This window comes from Alternaria conjuncta (assembly GCF_024043145.1).
Source record: "Alternaria conjuncta strain BMP 0040 chromosome Unknown scaffold_1, whole genome shotgun sequence".
Classification (NCBI taxonomy): Eukaryota; Fungi; Ascomycota; class Dothideomycetes; order Pleosporales; family Pleosporaceae; genus Alternaria; species Alternaria conjuncta.
In genome coordinates this window covers 1,956,335-1,972,132 of record NW_026250090.1, presented here as the reverse complement: position 1 = coordinate 1,972,132, position 15,798 = coordinate 1,956,335, and the positions used below count along the sequence as shown (strand labels likewise).

At 52.5% G+C, this 15,798-nt stretch overlaps 7 protein-coding genes across 7 annotated transcripts; 3 read left to right on the top strand and 4 right to left on the bottom strand.

Moving 5' to 3' along the window:
• Positions 1–876: 876 nt before the first annotated feature.
• Positions 877–3,107, top strand: J4E85_000729 (uncharacterized protein; the record flags this gene model as incomplete). The annotated part of the gene is made up of 3 exons (XM_051465019.1): positions 877–1,284; positions 1,444–1,993; positions 2,422–3,107. The coding sequence occupies 3 exons, from the start codon at positions 877–879 to the stop codon at positions 3,105–3,107; spliced, it is 1,644 nt and encodes a 547-aa protein (XP_051331540.1).
• Positions 3,108–3,677: 570 nt separating this feature from the next.
• Positions 3,678–5,462, bottom strand: J4E85_000728 (uncharacterized protein; the record flags this gene model as incomplete). The annotated part of the gene is made up of 3 exons (XM_051465018.1): positions 3,678–3,754; positions 3,802–5,111; positions 5,161–5,462. 3 exons carry the CDS (start codon positions 5,460–5,462, stop codon positions 3,678–3,680), a joined length of 1,689 nt encoding a protein of 562 aa, XP_051331539.1.
• A 334-nt stretch (positions 5,463–5,796) lies between these two features.
• J4E85_000727 (uncharacterized protein) lies at positions 5,797–6,740 on the top strand (the record flags this gene model as incomplete). The annotated part of the gene is made up of 3 exons (XM_051465017.1): positions 5,797–6,069; positions 6,122–6,325; positions 6,375–6,740. The coding sequence occupies 3 exons, from the start codon at positions 5,797–5,799 to the stop codon at positions 6,738–6,740; spliced, it is 843 nt and encodes a 280-aa protein (XP_051331538.1).
• A 654-nt stretch (positions 6,741–7,394) lies between these two features.
• Positions 7,395–7,797, bottom strand: J4E85_000726 (uncharacterized protein; the record flags this gene model as incomplete). Its single annotated transcript, XM_051465016.1, has 2 exons — positions 7,395–7,604; positions 7,693–7,797. The coding sequence occupies 2 exons, from the start codon at positions 7,795–7,797 to the stop codon at positions 7,395–7,397; spliced, it is 315 nt and encodes a 104-aa protein (XP_051331537.1).
• Positions 7,798–8,368: 571 nt separating this feature from the next.
• Positions 8,369–9,880, bottom strand: J4E85_000725 (uncharacterized protein; the record flags this gene model as incomplete). The annotated part of the gene is made up of 2 exons (XM_051465015.1): positions 8,369–8,654; positions 8,712–9,880. 2 exons carry the CDS (start codon positions 9,878–9,880, stop codon positions 8,369–8,371), a joined length of 1,455 nt encoding a protein of 484 aa, XP_051331536.1.
• A 1,519-nt stretch (positions 9,881–11,399) lies between these two features.
• On the top strand, positions 11,400–12,572 carry J4E85_000724 (uncharacterized protein; the record flags this gene model as incomplete). Its single annotated transcript, XM_051465014.1, has 1 exon — positions 11,400–12,572. The coding sequence occupies one exon, from the start codon at positions 11,400–11,402 to the stop codon at positions 12,570–12,572; it is 1,173 nt and encodes a 390-aa protein (XP_051331535.1).
• Positions 12,573–12,702: 130 nt separating this feature from the next.
• J4E85_000723 (uncharacterized protein) lies at positions 12,703–15,185 on the bottom strand (the record flags this gene model as incomplete). The annotated part of the gene is made up of 3 exons (XM_051465013.1): positions 12,703–14,596; positions 14,659–15,100; positions 15,149–15,185. The coding sequence occupies 3 exons, from the start codon at positions 15,183–15,185 to the stop codon at positions 12,703–12,705; spliced, it is 2,373 nt and encodes a 790-aa protein (XP_051331534.1).
• Positions 15,186–15,798: the final 613 nt, after the last annotated feature.

Genomic DNA, 15,798 nt, shown 5'->3' with positions numbered 1-15,798 from the left:
TACGTCAACGTTGGATCACCCACTTTGCAAGTTTCTAGTTTGATGTAGTCTGCAGACCTGTTCGGGTTTTTTCTTTTATGAGGTGTGGTCGTTGGTGTACATCTAACCCAGCTACCAAGTATCTCCAGCTACCAGCCAGCCACCTGCAGTCGCGCTTAGTGCGACAATTATCTACCAATAGCCAGGCCTTCCTGTGTTGCGCGCCGCCTACGCCTCATCTCGGTTCCCCAGACCAGAATAGACCACACCTAAGGGAGCGATGATGGAGAAGTGGGGGCTCAGTCCCGGACACGATGCTTTCTCCATCCCGATCGTCCTCGAGATAGTTGCATGCGATAGCACCGGCACTCATTGAGCCTTCCAACCGCCCTCCTCTTGTTGTCGTGCTGCATACGCCCACAGTACTACATGTGCAACACCCCGCTGAACGCTACCACTATGGTGTTTTCTTGATGACCTTGGGCCGCGTCGCAATCATCCTATGCTCTCAAAATCGTCCCCTCCTAGACTCACAACATTGCGATAACGATGGCTTCTCGAGGAATTCAGTCGGCTTATTCCTCACGGGATGTTTCACCGGAATCACGTCCTGAACCCTACGATCCCTTCCGCACAGAATCCGATCCTATCGAGCTCTCATATCTATCACGACTGTCGTCAGATGGTGGAGAGGCACACATACCTCACGCGCAACCCTTGGATCGGTCTCACGATGAGGGTACAAAGAGTGGGTTCCGCGCGGGAGCCTACTTGGGCCTGCCACACGGTGACAGCCGGTATGAGCCGGTGCGTGGAGAACACGGCACCTCGGGCCACTCCATACGCTCAGCGAGAGATTCTACGTATACTCTAAACTCGCTTTATCACAAGAAGACCATGGATGCGGATACCCAAGCTCTCGTCGACAGGAGATCTGGCGAATTGGTCCAATGGCACATATACTGGACAACACCGGCTCTCATAGTGGCATTGTTCATGGCAGGGTTTGCGGCAGCAGTGGGTCATCACTTGTTTTACATGCATCTCAATGGGAAGCCTGCGACCGAGCAACTGAAGATGGTGCGATATGGTACAGCCTTGGCCTTCTTCGTGAAAAGTACACTGGTTGGAACTGTCATCATGTGCAACCGTCAGCGCATATGGTATACCTTCCGACGAAAGGCGATGACGATCAATGGTATTGATGGCCTGTTCTCTGCAACGGAAGATCCGACGCAATTTTTCCTCAACTGGGAGATGATCAGAAATGGCAAGCTTGCTACGCTCATGGCAGCCTGTACCTGGGTAAGCCTACAAGTCTTTCACAAAAGACAGAAGATTCATTCTGACCTACCCAAGTTACTACCACTTGCATCCGTCCTGTCCCCAGCCTCACTAACATCTGAGCTAAGAACGTTCAACAATACTGCCAGTTGCTCTGTAGCCACTCTAAATTTCACCCAGGAATCTACGTACGATTTTCGGGACATGAGTAAATTCTGGCAAAAGAGCTTGAATTTCTATAACACCACTGAGCCAGCCGAACAGGAAAGGAGAGATGAAGACGTCTACTCCGCGGCAACGGGTACAGGAAGCTTCTTCGACTACTACGATCAGCCGTCGAAGAATGCGCGCCGCTTAGCCTTCAGTAGCGTGTATATGCAGAAGCCACAGCCTCGCGAAAACGCTTCTACCGTATTCTGCGGACCGGGCTGGAATTGTACATACACAATAAGCTTCGTGGGGCCCGGCTATCAATGCGAGGATGTCGAGGATGCTGATGAACCCGACGCGCCATTCGCATTGTCTGAACTGGCGCCGAATGGAAGCCTTGTATATAAGGCTGATGTTGATCAAGGTAATTACGGGTATCAAGATCCAGCGAATGGTACAGGGTCTTTAGGCGTATTCGAGAGTGAACCAAACCTATGGATCGGTTACGCCATCAATACCTCCGAGCCGTACTCGCACGATGCGGAGCCGGAGTACAAGGCCAAATGGGGAAACGTACATGGTAAGTACTGGCCGCGCGAACCACATGTAAGAGATACACCTCATACAAGAAAAAACCTGAACAGGTCTAGAGCCTACATCAACGCCAGGTCACCTATCTTATGGGTTTTCAGGTTGATGTAGGCTGCAGGTCTGTTTGGGTTTTTCTTGGTTGATATACTGACTTGTCACGTCCATCTTTACAGAGCCGAAGATATTTAAATGCGTCATGCAGTACACCAAATATACTTTCAACATGAGCTACAATCCCAGACAGTCCGCAACCCGTTGGGAACGAGAATTCCTGCGTCCAGTCATCGGAGGGTAAAGTAGCCGCCACGAACAGCTGTCAAGATATCTTGCTAACTTATTACTAGTATGTAGCCCCCTTGCTATACTGTGCCAACGCGATTCTAATATATCTTATTATTCGTGCTAACAGCTTGATAGACCATCCCATAGAACCCCAGAAGAACATTGAAGAATACAAAGTCACAGCTTCCTTCCATACTCTAGGTTCACTCCTACGCCGCTTCCTGCGTGGCAGAATCGAAAAGCAAAAGATCCTCATTACCTACTCGGATCTATCTGAGACGCGTCTAGTCAACAGCAGCACCTCGTACCCATTGGTGGATCTGAAGACAGAGATACAAGACCTTTTCGAAGACATACTTATCACTCTTCTCAACGACCCGAATCTCGTCGTGGTCCAGACCCAAGAAGTGCCCTGCACAAAATCACGAACCATGATGGTATACGTGTATTATGAATACTCTCTCTGGATTGGATACGCAATTGTTATCGCAATCACTTTCGCTTTCATCCTGGTCGGCGCGTGGTCGCTCCACATGAACGGGGTAGCATCGGATGTGCTCTTCTCTCGCATCATGGCTACCACCCGTAATCCTACGCTGGATCATTTGAGTGTTGGGGCGTGTTTGGGTGGGGATCCCTTTCCCAAGGAGCTGGCAAAGACGAAGCTACGCTTTGGTGTGCTCCTTGAGGATGATCCTAGGGAGGGGCCTTTGGGCAAGGTGGAGCATTGCTGCTTTGGCACTATGGGCGAGACGAAGGAGATTGTTAAAGGTGGTACGTATGCGGGACTGAAGGAGCACCCCATACAAGGGAAAAACTAAACACCTAGGAGCTTACGTCGCCGTGAGGCCACCAACTTCGCAAGCTTTTATCTTGATGTAGGCTCTAGGGTGTTCAGTATTTCCCTTGTATGGGATGGGAGTATAAGGTCGATGCATGAATGATCAGGCATTCAAGACTCTACGATGTAAGCTGCCGTGGGTAGCACTGAAAGAATTCGCCAAATTTGATGAGTATCCCGCCTACCTATCCAGTCTCCCATAGAATGCAAAAAGAATGGGTGTACCCAATCTCGTACACGCATACTTCTAGCATTCTATGGGAGACCGGATAGGCGGCCTGATTAATATGGAAGCGAATTACTGTGTACCGTGTACCTCCTTCATGCCGCAAAATAATGCCTACTATTCCTCAATCACTACTGTGTAGCTCCAGGCTACAGTGATATTCTTCCTGGCATTTATCAACGACCGTCTCACACTACGTGGGTAGGCTCAACTTCTGAAGAAAGAAGAAACCTTGAGACCGTCCATCGGTTTCACCAAAACCGTCCGGTTGTGTCGGCATATGTACGGCGATAGAAAATGTAACATGGCTGTGGCCCGGCCCAACTACGACTGCTGACCCATGCCCAGGCCTAAGAACTCGAATAGAATGGGGTTACCCGCAACAGCGATATACGCAATACCTGATTATGATTAGTCTTCGATCTTCTGTTGATAGCGTATAACATACCCGTGTACACAATCAACTTCGTGACTACCTCAACATCATAACGCACTCGTGGTGTCGTAAGCTTCATGAAGATCTCCCGCTTCTCATTCTCCTCTTCCGTCGGGCTTTGTGTGAGCGTGTGGACATCGCCAGCGACGTCTGTGTCGCTCCTTGGAGGAGTAGACGTATTCTTCTCGTTTACATGCACTTCACCTGTGCCCATCATCTGCTCGTACGAGTGCACCCTAGACGCCATCGGTGTAGGCAGAAGACCTGCGCCAAGTAGCGGTTCCCCCTTCTCGATGTTGGGTGTATCAAGGACCGCGGGGCCGGGTATCCAAGCGGAGTCTTCGGGTACCGTACCATCTAGTGAGTTAACACTTTCCCGTCGTCGGCGATTTCGGTAAGCAAGCGTCTCGTAAGCATCGGCGGCAGACTGTGGTCCAACGGATACGGACCGCTTACGCGGGTGGGCGAGGTTCTTCAGCATATGTGGCAACTCTGATGCAGGTGGAATGACGTTGTCGTCATCAGCGAAAGGCTTAATGGACTTGTACTTGGACGCGTTGAGGAAGAAGGCGCGAGGCATGTTCCAGCGAGCCTGCTCTAGAAGACGGAAAATGGGTGGCAGGATAGTAAACAAGGCAGGCTTCATGGTCGCTCTCCAGACGAAGATTACTACAACACCGAGTAGAATGCGGATTGTTGCCTTCAACAGGCCCATCTCTTCCAGATCGAACGGAACAGATGAGGGGTATGCATCTTTCAACGCATAGCCGGTCTGAGCGTAATGCCATGCACCAAGATTGATCCCAATGACTACGCCGGAGAAGGATACGCTATCGTCGTAGCATGGACAGTCGTCGGCAGGCTCCGGATGGATGCGGACGAGAACGCAGACGACCAAAGTCGCGATCAAGATGTCCATGTAAGTGCCACTGAAGACGAACGAGTCCATCCAGTCCCCGCAGACCAATTGGAATGCCGTGATCAACGCACCCATTATACTTCCGACCAGGACATCCAGAAACCCGTGCATGCCGCAATACAAGCGCCCCGCAATGATCGAGAGCGCGTAGAAGTAGAACAGCGCCTGTAGGCCCGCATTCCAGTTTGAATTATCTTGCTCGGCCGACTGGCGCAACGTGTATATGGCATAGAAGGCGACCGATACCGCGTTGGCAGAGTGCGACGAGGGGAAGCCGTATTCGAGCGCAGCGGACCCGGACATGGATATACGGGCAAGTGGGGGTGATAAGGGCCTGGGCAAGCAGAGCATGTCCTTGAGGAAGCCCGTTCCGTACACACCGGCTGCAAGCATGAAGACAGTCCTATGTACGTCAGACGTCGCACGATAGTGATAGACAGCTTCTGACATACGCTCGGCCAATGCTAGTGTAGCCGCACCAGAACTGGATGGGCAGGAACACCATGAAGAAGGTATGTGTGCCGAGGTTGGCGGTATATGCGAAGTAGGAGTCGAGGGCGGGCGAGCGCATCTTGTCCTGCATCAGGGCGAGCCAGGGCGTCTCCCAGCGCACAATGGGTATGAGGCGGTTGCGCAGGGCATTGCGCCATCTGGGCAGGCGTTGGGCATAGTGATCGTGGCCCTTGTTGCCCGCGTCCAATTTGGGCTCCGTGGTCGCTGCGGTGTCTTTGGGCGCATCATGTCGCGGACTCATGGCAGCGGTCGCAGAAAGGGGGTGGGCGAGTTAATCGAACGTGCATGTCCAGCGGCAGCGATAGCGTCGTGGAGTAAGACGAGGCTGAGGGCTTGGATGCATGCCATCGATCGATAGACATGGACAGGCACGTTGCAACTTGGCGCTAGCTTAGCGAGCCGCTGGAGACGTAGCGTGGTTGCCATATGCGACCGAGCCCTCTAACAGTCAACATCCACCTCTCTTAAGCCTCGACCACTCGCTCCCCACACCAACTCCAACACCATCTTCCTTCTCCGTATTGATAACCTCGTCCGAAACAGGACACGACTACACATCCCGCACACTTCCAAACATGGCCACCGCACCTTCCCAGAACTACGACTATCTCCGGCGCAAGCAGAGCACAAAGGCAGCCGTTTCATCAATCACACCAGTCCGCAGCCACGCCCGCACACCGAGCGAGCGCAACAGCAATGGCACCGTTAGCTCATATGGAACCACCAACACGCGCGACACAGCCATCACCGAACCACCAGCCTACTCCAAGAAGCTCGTCGTTGTCGGTGACGGTGGATGCGGAAAGACATGTTTGTTGATCAGCTACAGCTCCGGCAACTTCCCAGAGGTACGCACCACCAGCTAAAAAGACATGTCATGTGATTCTAATGCGACTGCAGAAATATGTACCAACGGTCTTTGAGAACTACATCACTCACACTCCCCATCCTCCCACAGGCAAGATGGTCGAACTTGCGCTGTGGGATACCGCTGGGCAAGAGGAGTACGACAGGTTGCGACCGCTCTCTTACCCAGAGACAGATGTCATTTTCGTCTGCTTTGCGATTGACTGCCCCAACTCACTAGAAAACGTCATGGACAAGGTAAGATACTTCGATACACATAACGCGTGCGTTGGCTGACAACATCTAGTGGTACCCAGAAGTTCTCCACTTCTGCCCAACAACGCCCCTCATGCTGTTGGGCCTCAAGTCCGACTTGCGCAACAAGAAGAACTGCATCGAGCTACTCAAGACACAAGGCCTGACGCCCGTCACATCGGAGCAAGGTCGTGCGGTCGCAAAGAAAATGGGCGCTGCCTACATGGAGTGCAGTAGTAAAGAGCAAGACGGTGTAGAGGAGATCTTCGACATGGCCGTCACAATGGCCGTCGGCGAGGAGCACAAGGAGCAAGAAGAGCGCCGTGTCGGCACAGCGACCTCATCAAGAGGGAACACGTCGTCGTTCCCTGCTGGGGGCGGTAAGAAGAAGAAGCGCAGCGGCTGCAAGGTCCTATAGTTTGTTTGTGTCTATCGAGAGGAGAGCATATCGAGATTCACGACGCTGGACGACACGATCAAGATGTTTAATGACATACGGCTCACCTCCACCACTGTCCGGGCATGTTCGCTTCCTCTTAATCCTAGGGAAGTCTTTACATGTACATGGCCGCCTGGCGTTTGGGTTTCCTTTTTGGCATGAGAATGGACGCAGCGATTCCATAGTCCACAGTAGCAGCATTTTCTTTCCCTGTATCTGTATTCGGTATTCTGTATGTATGCATGGCGCGAGGGGGCGATCAAATTTGCCTGCGCCGGGGAAGTAAATCAAACATATTTCTGAAACCTGTTTTCTCTAAATTGATCGTCGCTAGCCGATGACAGAACTCGTGTCGCTGACCGCCTTTATACATGCTTTCGCCCAAATGTATATGGCACGTGAAATGGTGCATACCTTAGACTCAAGTAGCATACCCACGGTGTATCTTCTGTGTAAAGGTATAATACAACGTGGTAACTACGATCCCTGGTGTCGCGCACTGTGCCAATGACTCGCTCTGGGGTATCATTACATCATAGCCATTATCGCCATGGTCTGTTCGACGGCTGGCCGTGCACCTCCGGGCGCGTTGTTGTTTATCGCAAGCTAACAAGGTTGCCTCCCTGCCACCGCTCATTTCCTTTCCTGAGGCACTTCCGTCTCGCCTTCATGTTCCGTTGCGCCCTCTTGTGGTCCTTCTTGTTGCTCGCTCGGGTCCTTGGCCATGACGTTCTCAAAGTGGCTCCATAGCGACTCAACGGGTGCGAACTCGTTTCCGACGGATGTGACTTCTTCGAGCGAACGGTTCAGCTTATTGATGTTTTGGAGGACGACTTCTAGACTCTGGTTGTTGATTAGTATGAACCGGTCAAGAAGCCGGGATTCAGAGGGCTGCGATGCGCTCCGTGGAGGATTGCGTGGGTGCACGTACTTGGGCAATTTCGGTGACGAGCAATTCGCGCTGTTGCTCGTAGTATGATTTTGGCGGCGCGCTGTCTTGACCGTTGGTCGACGCGGGAAAGTATGGCGGTGCCATATTCCGTATTCTTTCGTGTTGATGCTACGGGCGCGGATCTTGGGACGCGGGAGCCGTTTCGTGCTTTAACTCCGGGTCAGCTGACGCGCTAGTAGTCTTAGGTGAGCCAGACCGCTCTCAGACTCGACTTCACCTCACTCAAGCAATGATATCAACACCTACCTACCTAGAGAAAGTAGACGACCTAGGAGTCTACATCACCTCTATACTTCTCTATCCTCCTATTCTATACTAATGTATACCTCAGCGCACATATTCAGTCTCTCCCTATCATGAGGTGACCCAAACATGGCCCAGAATCGACGATCTTCCTCACTCGTGCAGCAAGCTGCACCAAGCAATGAAAAACGTTCGCGACCTTACATCAGCTACTTCCACCACTGGAATCATCCCAGTTGCGTTCCCGTAAGGTAGTCGCAACCAGGGATCAATCCAGCTGAACCCGCGAAACGCAGAGACGCATAACGTCTCTTGGGTATGGCACTCACAGAGTATGATACTCAGCCAGCGTATGGTGTCTGAATTTCTATTATGGCTGTCACTCCTTTCTCTCGTATCGTCAATTCCTTCGCTATGTTGTCTTGTGTGACCCGCGTTGTTGATCAGAGCGCATGACACGTGTAGGCTTGATCGGTGGTTCATTGTAATCAGAATCATCGCCGGAATCATCATTGTAATCGGTGTCGGAATCATCGATACTAACCGAGACCGAAGGAGTGACGTTCGTCTTGCGTTTCTTCTTTTGAGGTTCGCCGGCATCATCAGACCGAGAAGAGCCACCGTTCAACGGAAAACCGAGGTTCCTTGATACCTTGCGTAAGCCCACGGTCTTAGCGAGGGCCGCCATCTCTAGATCTCTGTGGAGCGCCGCGTGTCTCGTGCGAGCCCAGTTCGACTTTTCTGTGCTTACGTACACGATCAGCAGAAACAGCAGCACGATCATTTTGTTCCTTGGAGTTGACGCATCTGCGACCCTGACCTCATCGATGTGTGCCGTTTCAAATGCGCTAGCTAGCTCAGAAGTTTGCACCCGTATTGTTGTAAAGTAGTCATCGTACATTGAGGCTATCTGCGGGAACTTGGTCAGATACTGAGAGTTCTTTGGAACCATGAGACACAGCTCGAAAGTGGCTTTGGGCCATCGCTTATGCATATGTTTCCATGATGTGTTGTTGACGGAGAGACCGTCGATACCTGTCCCAATGACCACTATGTGTAGTGGTTGCCCGTTCGTAAGGTCGAGAATCTCGCGGGCGAGGGTATTGTCGCTGTCGCTGATCAATAGCCCCGCACTGGCCTTGTGGGTCCATTGGTGGGAGAAAATGTAGCTATACTGGTACAGTTTAAGCTTATAGGTGTCTTTCTGGCGATACCTGACAGCTTCTGTTCCTTCAGGAAGCGGGTAGGCTCGGAGATAGGCCTGCCAGATCTCTGCTGGTCTCTTAAGAAGACGACGAGCTGCATTGGCAGTAGCACCCGAGCTTGCTCGTACCTGTACAATAAAGATAGTTTTCCGCGCTGGTGTTTCGGCCTGCGTTCTGGGGTTTTGAGTGGTCTTCTGATGCTGCAGAAACTCTGCAAGTATGCGTCTTGCGGCTGGGTCGTTGCCCAGATCTTTGAGTAGTCCAAATACTTGTCGTATTTGCTCTGCGCTATCTCGTGAGTGGTTTTGCATCGGATCGGTATCAGCTACACATGACGGTCTCGTCACACCGATGGTGGAACTTTCAATGATACCACCTACTTCGGGTTGAAACTGGTTAGAATCCAAGGACTCGCTGGATGAAGCATTGAGAAGATCTTCCTCAGGTGCTGTGACATGCTCTTGCTGCATGGGCTCCTTGGTCGCTGGCGCAGGAGATTGCGCTTTGCTCCTGACAGGATTTGTGAACCGTACGTCTGAAGACGAAGTGGCATTAAAGCCTTGAGCGGCAGATGATGCAGAGGTAGATGTTGCGGCAATCTGTGACGGAGTCCATGGTTGCACTGACTGCAAGGCTGCCATCTGGCCTGCGAAGAATGATGGCTGCTTGGCCGTGGCAGGTGATGAGGGTGCAAGGCCCGTTGAGTCTGATGAAGACATTGAGGGCTGCTTGGCCGTAGCGGACGATGAGGGTGCAAAGCCCATTGAGCTTGCTGAAAATAATGATGAGGACTGCTCGAACACAGCAGAAGAGGGCGCAAAGCTCATTGAACCCGTTGATGTTGGTGGCTGCATGGCCATGGCTCGTGGGCCGTATGGCGTTGAGCCTACACTGCTTATGTGATTAGCAGGATAGGATTGAACCGGGTGCAAAGTCGAGAAGGCATGATGCGAAGAGGAAGGGGCAGAGTACGTTAGAAATGAAGATGATAGGAGATTGGAGAACGTAGAAGGGGTAGGAGATGTCAAGGGGAAAGGGAGAGGGGGCATGAGAGACGGGCGAGGAGGGAGAGAGGATGACGGGGGAACGGCGCGCTGCTGGCCATGAGCTGAAATTCCTTCCAGCTGGTCAGTGGCCGCATTGTCGAGGTGAGTGTTTGGTGCCATTTCTAGCAACTTGAGGTAGTTTTGAAGTGCGTGGTGCGAGAAATAGCGGTGTGTGTGTCTGGTGTTGGAGTGAAAAGCGTGAGAGAAGCGGACGTGGTGCTTGACGTGCGAAATGAGGAAAGCGCGCTAGATCAGACAGAGACCGCCAGGAAGAAGCTACGGGATGGTCTGCATACTTCATGACGCGACTGCGATATGGGATAGCGATATTGGACAAGCTTTCCGTCATGACCGTTCACTTTGCGAGACAACGACATTCGTGCCGTTGTTATATACCTGGGTGTGGCTGCGAAGATGAAAGCACGTGACCATATACATCACTCACCACATCATCACCACCATCATGCGATATCCTGCGCTCCCTTCTCTTTCCTCACCTTCATAATACTGCCGCTTACAATGTACTCTAGCGGCTCTATAGTCAAACCAACCTTTTCCCACAGCGCCCACTTTCTATGTCTGCTACGCGACGTTCGGAGTTTAGATATACGACAGCTACCCGGGTATGCTGCTATTGACGCCGTCGCGATGTTGAATCAAGAAGCACTCCTTAGCACACACACATCTGCATCTGCGGTGTGCCATGGGTGGGACACTAGAGCTGTTTCATAATGCCGGGCCAACTTCGGGGTGCGCCAAGGGATCTGGCTGCGCTAGGCAATGAGCGGTCTAGATCCTTCACTGCACCACTCATGTCCCATGGAACCAGCTTTTCGCAGCCACCAACGCGGGTAATAGTGGGTAGGGCTTACGCTAAAAAGTTTCTTAAAGCTGCGGTCTGAAGCTCCTCGACTCTCGTTTTCCATCCAAAGTTTCCGACATCCAGTCCCCACGGCGCGATCACCGCCGCGATGTGAGTCAGTATACCCTTTCCCTTCATTCCTATCCCTTGGATGATTATAAACCTATAAATCAATCTGTCAATCTACCTACTCCGCCGTACGATGTAACATCGCGGTGGACCTGACGACCAAAAATTCACGCAATGACCTTTACCGTTAAAATACGCCTTTCACCGCTCTTTTACACAAGCAAAGACTAACGAAGCCTTTGCTCTAGACCATCCTATACTATGGCGGCTGCCCCAGCCCCCAAACAGATCAAAGAACCCTTCCCGATATCCCACGTCGCCGGCCGCTACCTCCTCTTTGATGTGGACGTCATTGCGCACTGCCGTCGCACGCACAACATCTGCGGTCTCCTCGTCGGCACGATACCGAACCTCAGCCAGCAGAACGTTTTTCTGGGCATACCACTTGAACTCATGCCGGAAGAGGCTCGGGTACTCGTCGATAAAGGCGCTGCGTATCTCGTGGATGATGCGCAGGCACATCAGGAGGCTTTTGCGGAGATGAGCCGTGAGGATAGGCTGAGGTATATGGCGGAGATGGATAAAAGGGGTGAGGATGTTACCAAGGAACAGACTGAGTTGGCGGAGAGGCGGAAAGAGAGGGCGTTGGAGGCGAAGGGGCTGAAGAGGGAGGAGGTCGAGAAGAGTGCTGGCGCTTCTAGCACTGCTTCGGACGATACTCTGCAAGGAGATGACGACAGTCTTGCGAGCTCGGGTCTTGGATTCATCATGAAGGGATCGAGCTTCGCAGACTCTTCGGCGCCAGCGAAGCCAACCAAGGCCACAGTCACCTCCAGCCCCGCTAGTTCAGTCACTGATAGCTCGGATCTCGGTAGCTCTGGTCTAGGCTTCATCATGAAAGGCTCTAGTTTCTCAGACTCGTGGGTGCAAATCAAGGCGCCCAAGGTGGACTCCTCAGTCGAAGAGGTCTCGCTCTTCGATGCTGCGCCCCCTTCGCCTGCTCCCGAACCAGCTGTTCCTGTCCAGGCCAGCGCGCCGAAAGGTGTTGCGGCCCAGAAGCACTTCGTCACACCAACAACTTCATACCCTCCTCTACCAACCCCCGCCAAGGACCCGTCTGTCCCTCCACCAGCTGTACCGGACAGCTACCCACTGTTCCGCTACCTCCACTCCAAGGGCTATTACCACATGCCCGGTCTACGCTTCGGATGTCACTACAACGTGTACCCAGGCGACCCCCTTCGGTACCACAGCCACTTTGCCGCAACTGGCTTGGGCTGGGACCAGAAGTTCGATTTGCTGGATGTTGTCGGTGGAGGACGTCTCGGTACTGGAACGAAGAAGGCCTACATGATCGGTGGTGAGAACCCCGAGGTAGATGCCAAAGAGGACGAGTCCGTGAGGGCATTCTCTGTTGAGTGGGCCGCTATATGAGTGCTGCATCACTACGACTGCATACATGGATGTTACGACTTGATGAATACAATGCATAGATAGAAGAACAATGATGAGCCTTTGTTCAACACACATTTGATTGAATTTATGTTTGCATTCGTGACGAGAATCAGAACTCCAACGCAGCCGCAGTGGCCTGCCCTTCCATCGCGCTCTGCTCTGCATCGTCGCCCTTGGGCCCCTTGCCCTTCCTATACACCCTCGCATCTCTAGGATCGAATCCACCATTTCCCCAGAGCGCCCACTCTGGCGTCTCGTCGCCAACATAGTCTTCCGGTCTCCAGCCTACTACTTGTCCTTCCTCCATTCTCGTCCCTTGTACCTTGCCCTCATAGAGATCAAAGAAGCGCTCAAAATCTATCCTTGTCGCCCACTTGCCATTCTTCTTGAACCTCGTGCGGTCGGCTAGCAGAATACAGCACGAATGCGCATGTTCGGCGCCGATACCATAGGTCAGGCCGCGGTTGTTCAGCTCCTTTTCAAGTTCTGTCACGAATTCGGCAACTTCTTCGTAGAAGGGGACGTTCTGCATAGTGAGGCCTGCAGACCCTGCAGCTGAGGTACCGCAGTATGTGACGCCTTTAACTTCGACAAAGCCAGGCAATGCACGTTCGACGAGGTCAGCGTAGCCACGCACCTCCTCGGCCATGTTGAAGCCTTTGACCAGTGTTAGGCGGAACACAGTGCGTTGCTCGAATCGCCGGTTACGGAGGATATCTAGACAAGCACAGAAGCGCTCCCAGAAGTCCCGGTGAAGAGGTCGATCAATCTTACGAAGACTGTCTTTGTTTGATGCGTCAATCGAGACATAGAGCTGGGTTATTGGGATCAAAGAAGCTAGTTGAGCTGGGTGCTGAGCGTTACAGACAAGGAACGTGGAGATGCGATTCTGATGCATGATACCGAGAAGCTCGTTGATGTGTGGGTAGAAGATTGGTTCGCCGACCAAACTCAGGGCGCAGTGACGAATGCGCATGGCTTCGCTGAAACGCTCGGCTCGGACACCGGGGACTCCCTTCATCATCTTGATCTTCTTGTAATGTGCTGCTGTGATGCCGTCGAATATCAGATCCGGAGCATCGGTTATCCAGCGCCACGTGGTGCCGACTGGATTGGTGCCGTGTCGCCAGCAAAAGACGCATTTGTTGGAGCATGAAAGAGACGGGGTCGCTTCCATGCATAGGTGAGAGGCAATACCGTAGAACGAGTACTTGTAGCAGGAGCCTCGGCCACGCAGAGCAGATTTAGTCCATCGGCAGATCTTGACGCCCGAATGAGAGCCAATGATGCTGTAACCTTGCTTGGTAAGAGCGGCATACGTGGGAGAGGTAGTAGGAACCATCTCCTTGGGAGTCTGACGGGATATTGAGGCCTTGGGAGCGGTTGCGGAATTCTTGTAGGTGGTAAAGTCGACCGGAATTGGAGCGTTCACCATCGAGCCTAAGTCTTCAACATCGTCTACGCGTGTATTTTGGTCGTTCCCATCCTCTATATCCTCTTCGTCGCTCTCAATGGGATCTCCGCTACCCGGGACACCGTCACCGAGTCCTCGTCCTTCGGCGATCTCCACGAGCGCGTCCTGAACACCTATCCTCCAATCTTGTAGCATCTGCTCAGCATCGGTCTTGACGTCGGCCATACCAAGTGGGTATGCTCTCTTCCTGCCAGTCAGCCTGGCCATCCACTTGTCCACCTCTCTCGATTGGCTGCAGAAGCCCTCTTCTTCAGTCGGCCATCCTTCTCTATCGCCGAAACCAAACACGGCGTATCCTAGCAAAGCGCTCAATGGCGCCGTATCGATTCTGAAGTCGTTGTGTGTTTCCTGCAAGCTTTCCACAAAGACGTCCAAGACAGTGTCAATGTTGTAGGTCGGTACGAGGATGATATAAAAGTATTTGACGTTCGCGTCGGTTTTCGGTGGGCTGATGAAGTAGTCGTCGTGTTCAATGTAGGATATATCGAGCGTCTGGGGCTCTAGGAAGGACTTGGATTGATCGCATCCCCTGCAACGTGAAGCAGGAGGTCAGTCGATGCCTCAAATATGTCGTGCATGCCCAAAACGTACCTTGTCCATTCGCTCAGGACTTGCGCGAACTGCGTAGCGTAACGTTCAGTCGTCCCAGACAGCGATTGGAAGAAGATCAAGGGCTGGATCCTATCCGTCTTATGGTCAAATGCAGGAGCTGCGACCACCTTCTTCGGTACCTTCCTGCCCTTGACTCTTTTGGGGCCCTTCTTCGTCTCGGCGACGGCAGCCACTGCCCTTGTGTCATCCTCGGCGTGGTTATCGACATTGAGCTTGGCAGAGTTGAGCGTCGTGGTGTATTCGGGCAGCCATTCCGGTTTAAGCTCGACGGTATTCTTCGGCGAGGAAGGAGCGGGTGATACAGAGAGCTTCTCTCTCTGGTCGCGGTCGCGCGCATATATGACAAGGCGCGCGATGGTCGCTACTACTAGTGCAGACAGTAGGATGGGGAGCCGATGCTCGTGCCATATGAGGAGTACCTCTGCGGTGTGATTAGCTACAGGTGCACGTGTTGAGCCTCGTGACCTACCAGCTGGCAATTGGTCCAGCAGCTCGAGTAAAGCCATGGCGCTGCTCTTGACGTTGCGCAGGCGTTGTCCTCGGGGTACGAACTTTTGGCCAGCCACTCGCGTGGGGTCAATTACCTAGCGCCAGGCGAGGTTCGTGGCTTCCGCGCTGGACCCTGCACTACGATCTACCCGGGAGGCTTCATCGTGCTCTCGCACATCACACTTTTACTACCACTACAGTGTATCGCGTGTAATGGGCAGATCCATGTTCATTGCATTGTTCGCGAGCACTAGTCATTCTCCCGTTGTGGATACGTTGCCAGTTCCTTCATGCACCCTCCTCTTGCCTACTCCGAGTACAGAGCCTTCTGTACTCTCCTGCACAAAGACATTCAGCGACAGGAGTTCATGAATGCTAATACTACTTGAGAGCATCACTGGTACTATTGAGTATCGACGTTGGGTCGTGGTTCTGAGGCTCAGTATAACCTTATCTCGTTGCTTTCTTTTTCGCCTCTCGCGTTCATCAAGCATCTCTGCCATGCAATCCTCAGATACATCATGACTTGCACGGAAGACGAGTTTAAGTTGCTCATTCTACGTCATGCCTTTTTCTATACTGCCAACTTATACATTTCATCATTCGTTACGAGTCTGTTCTGAAGAGCGT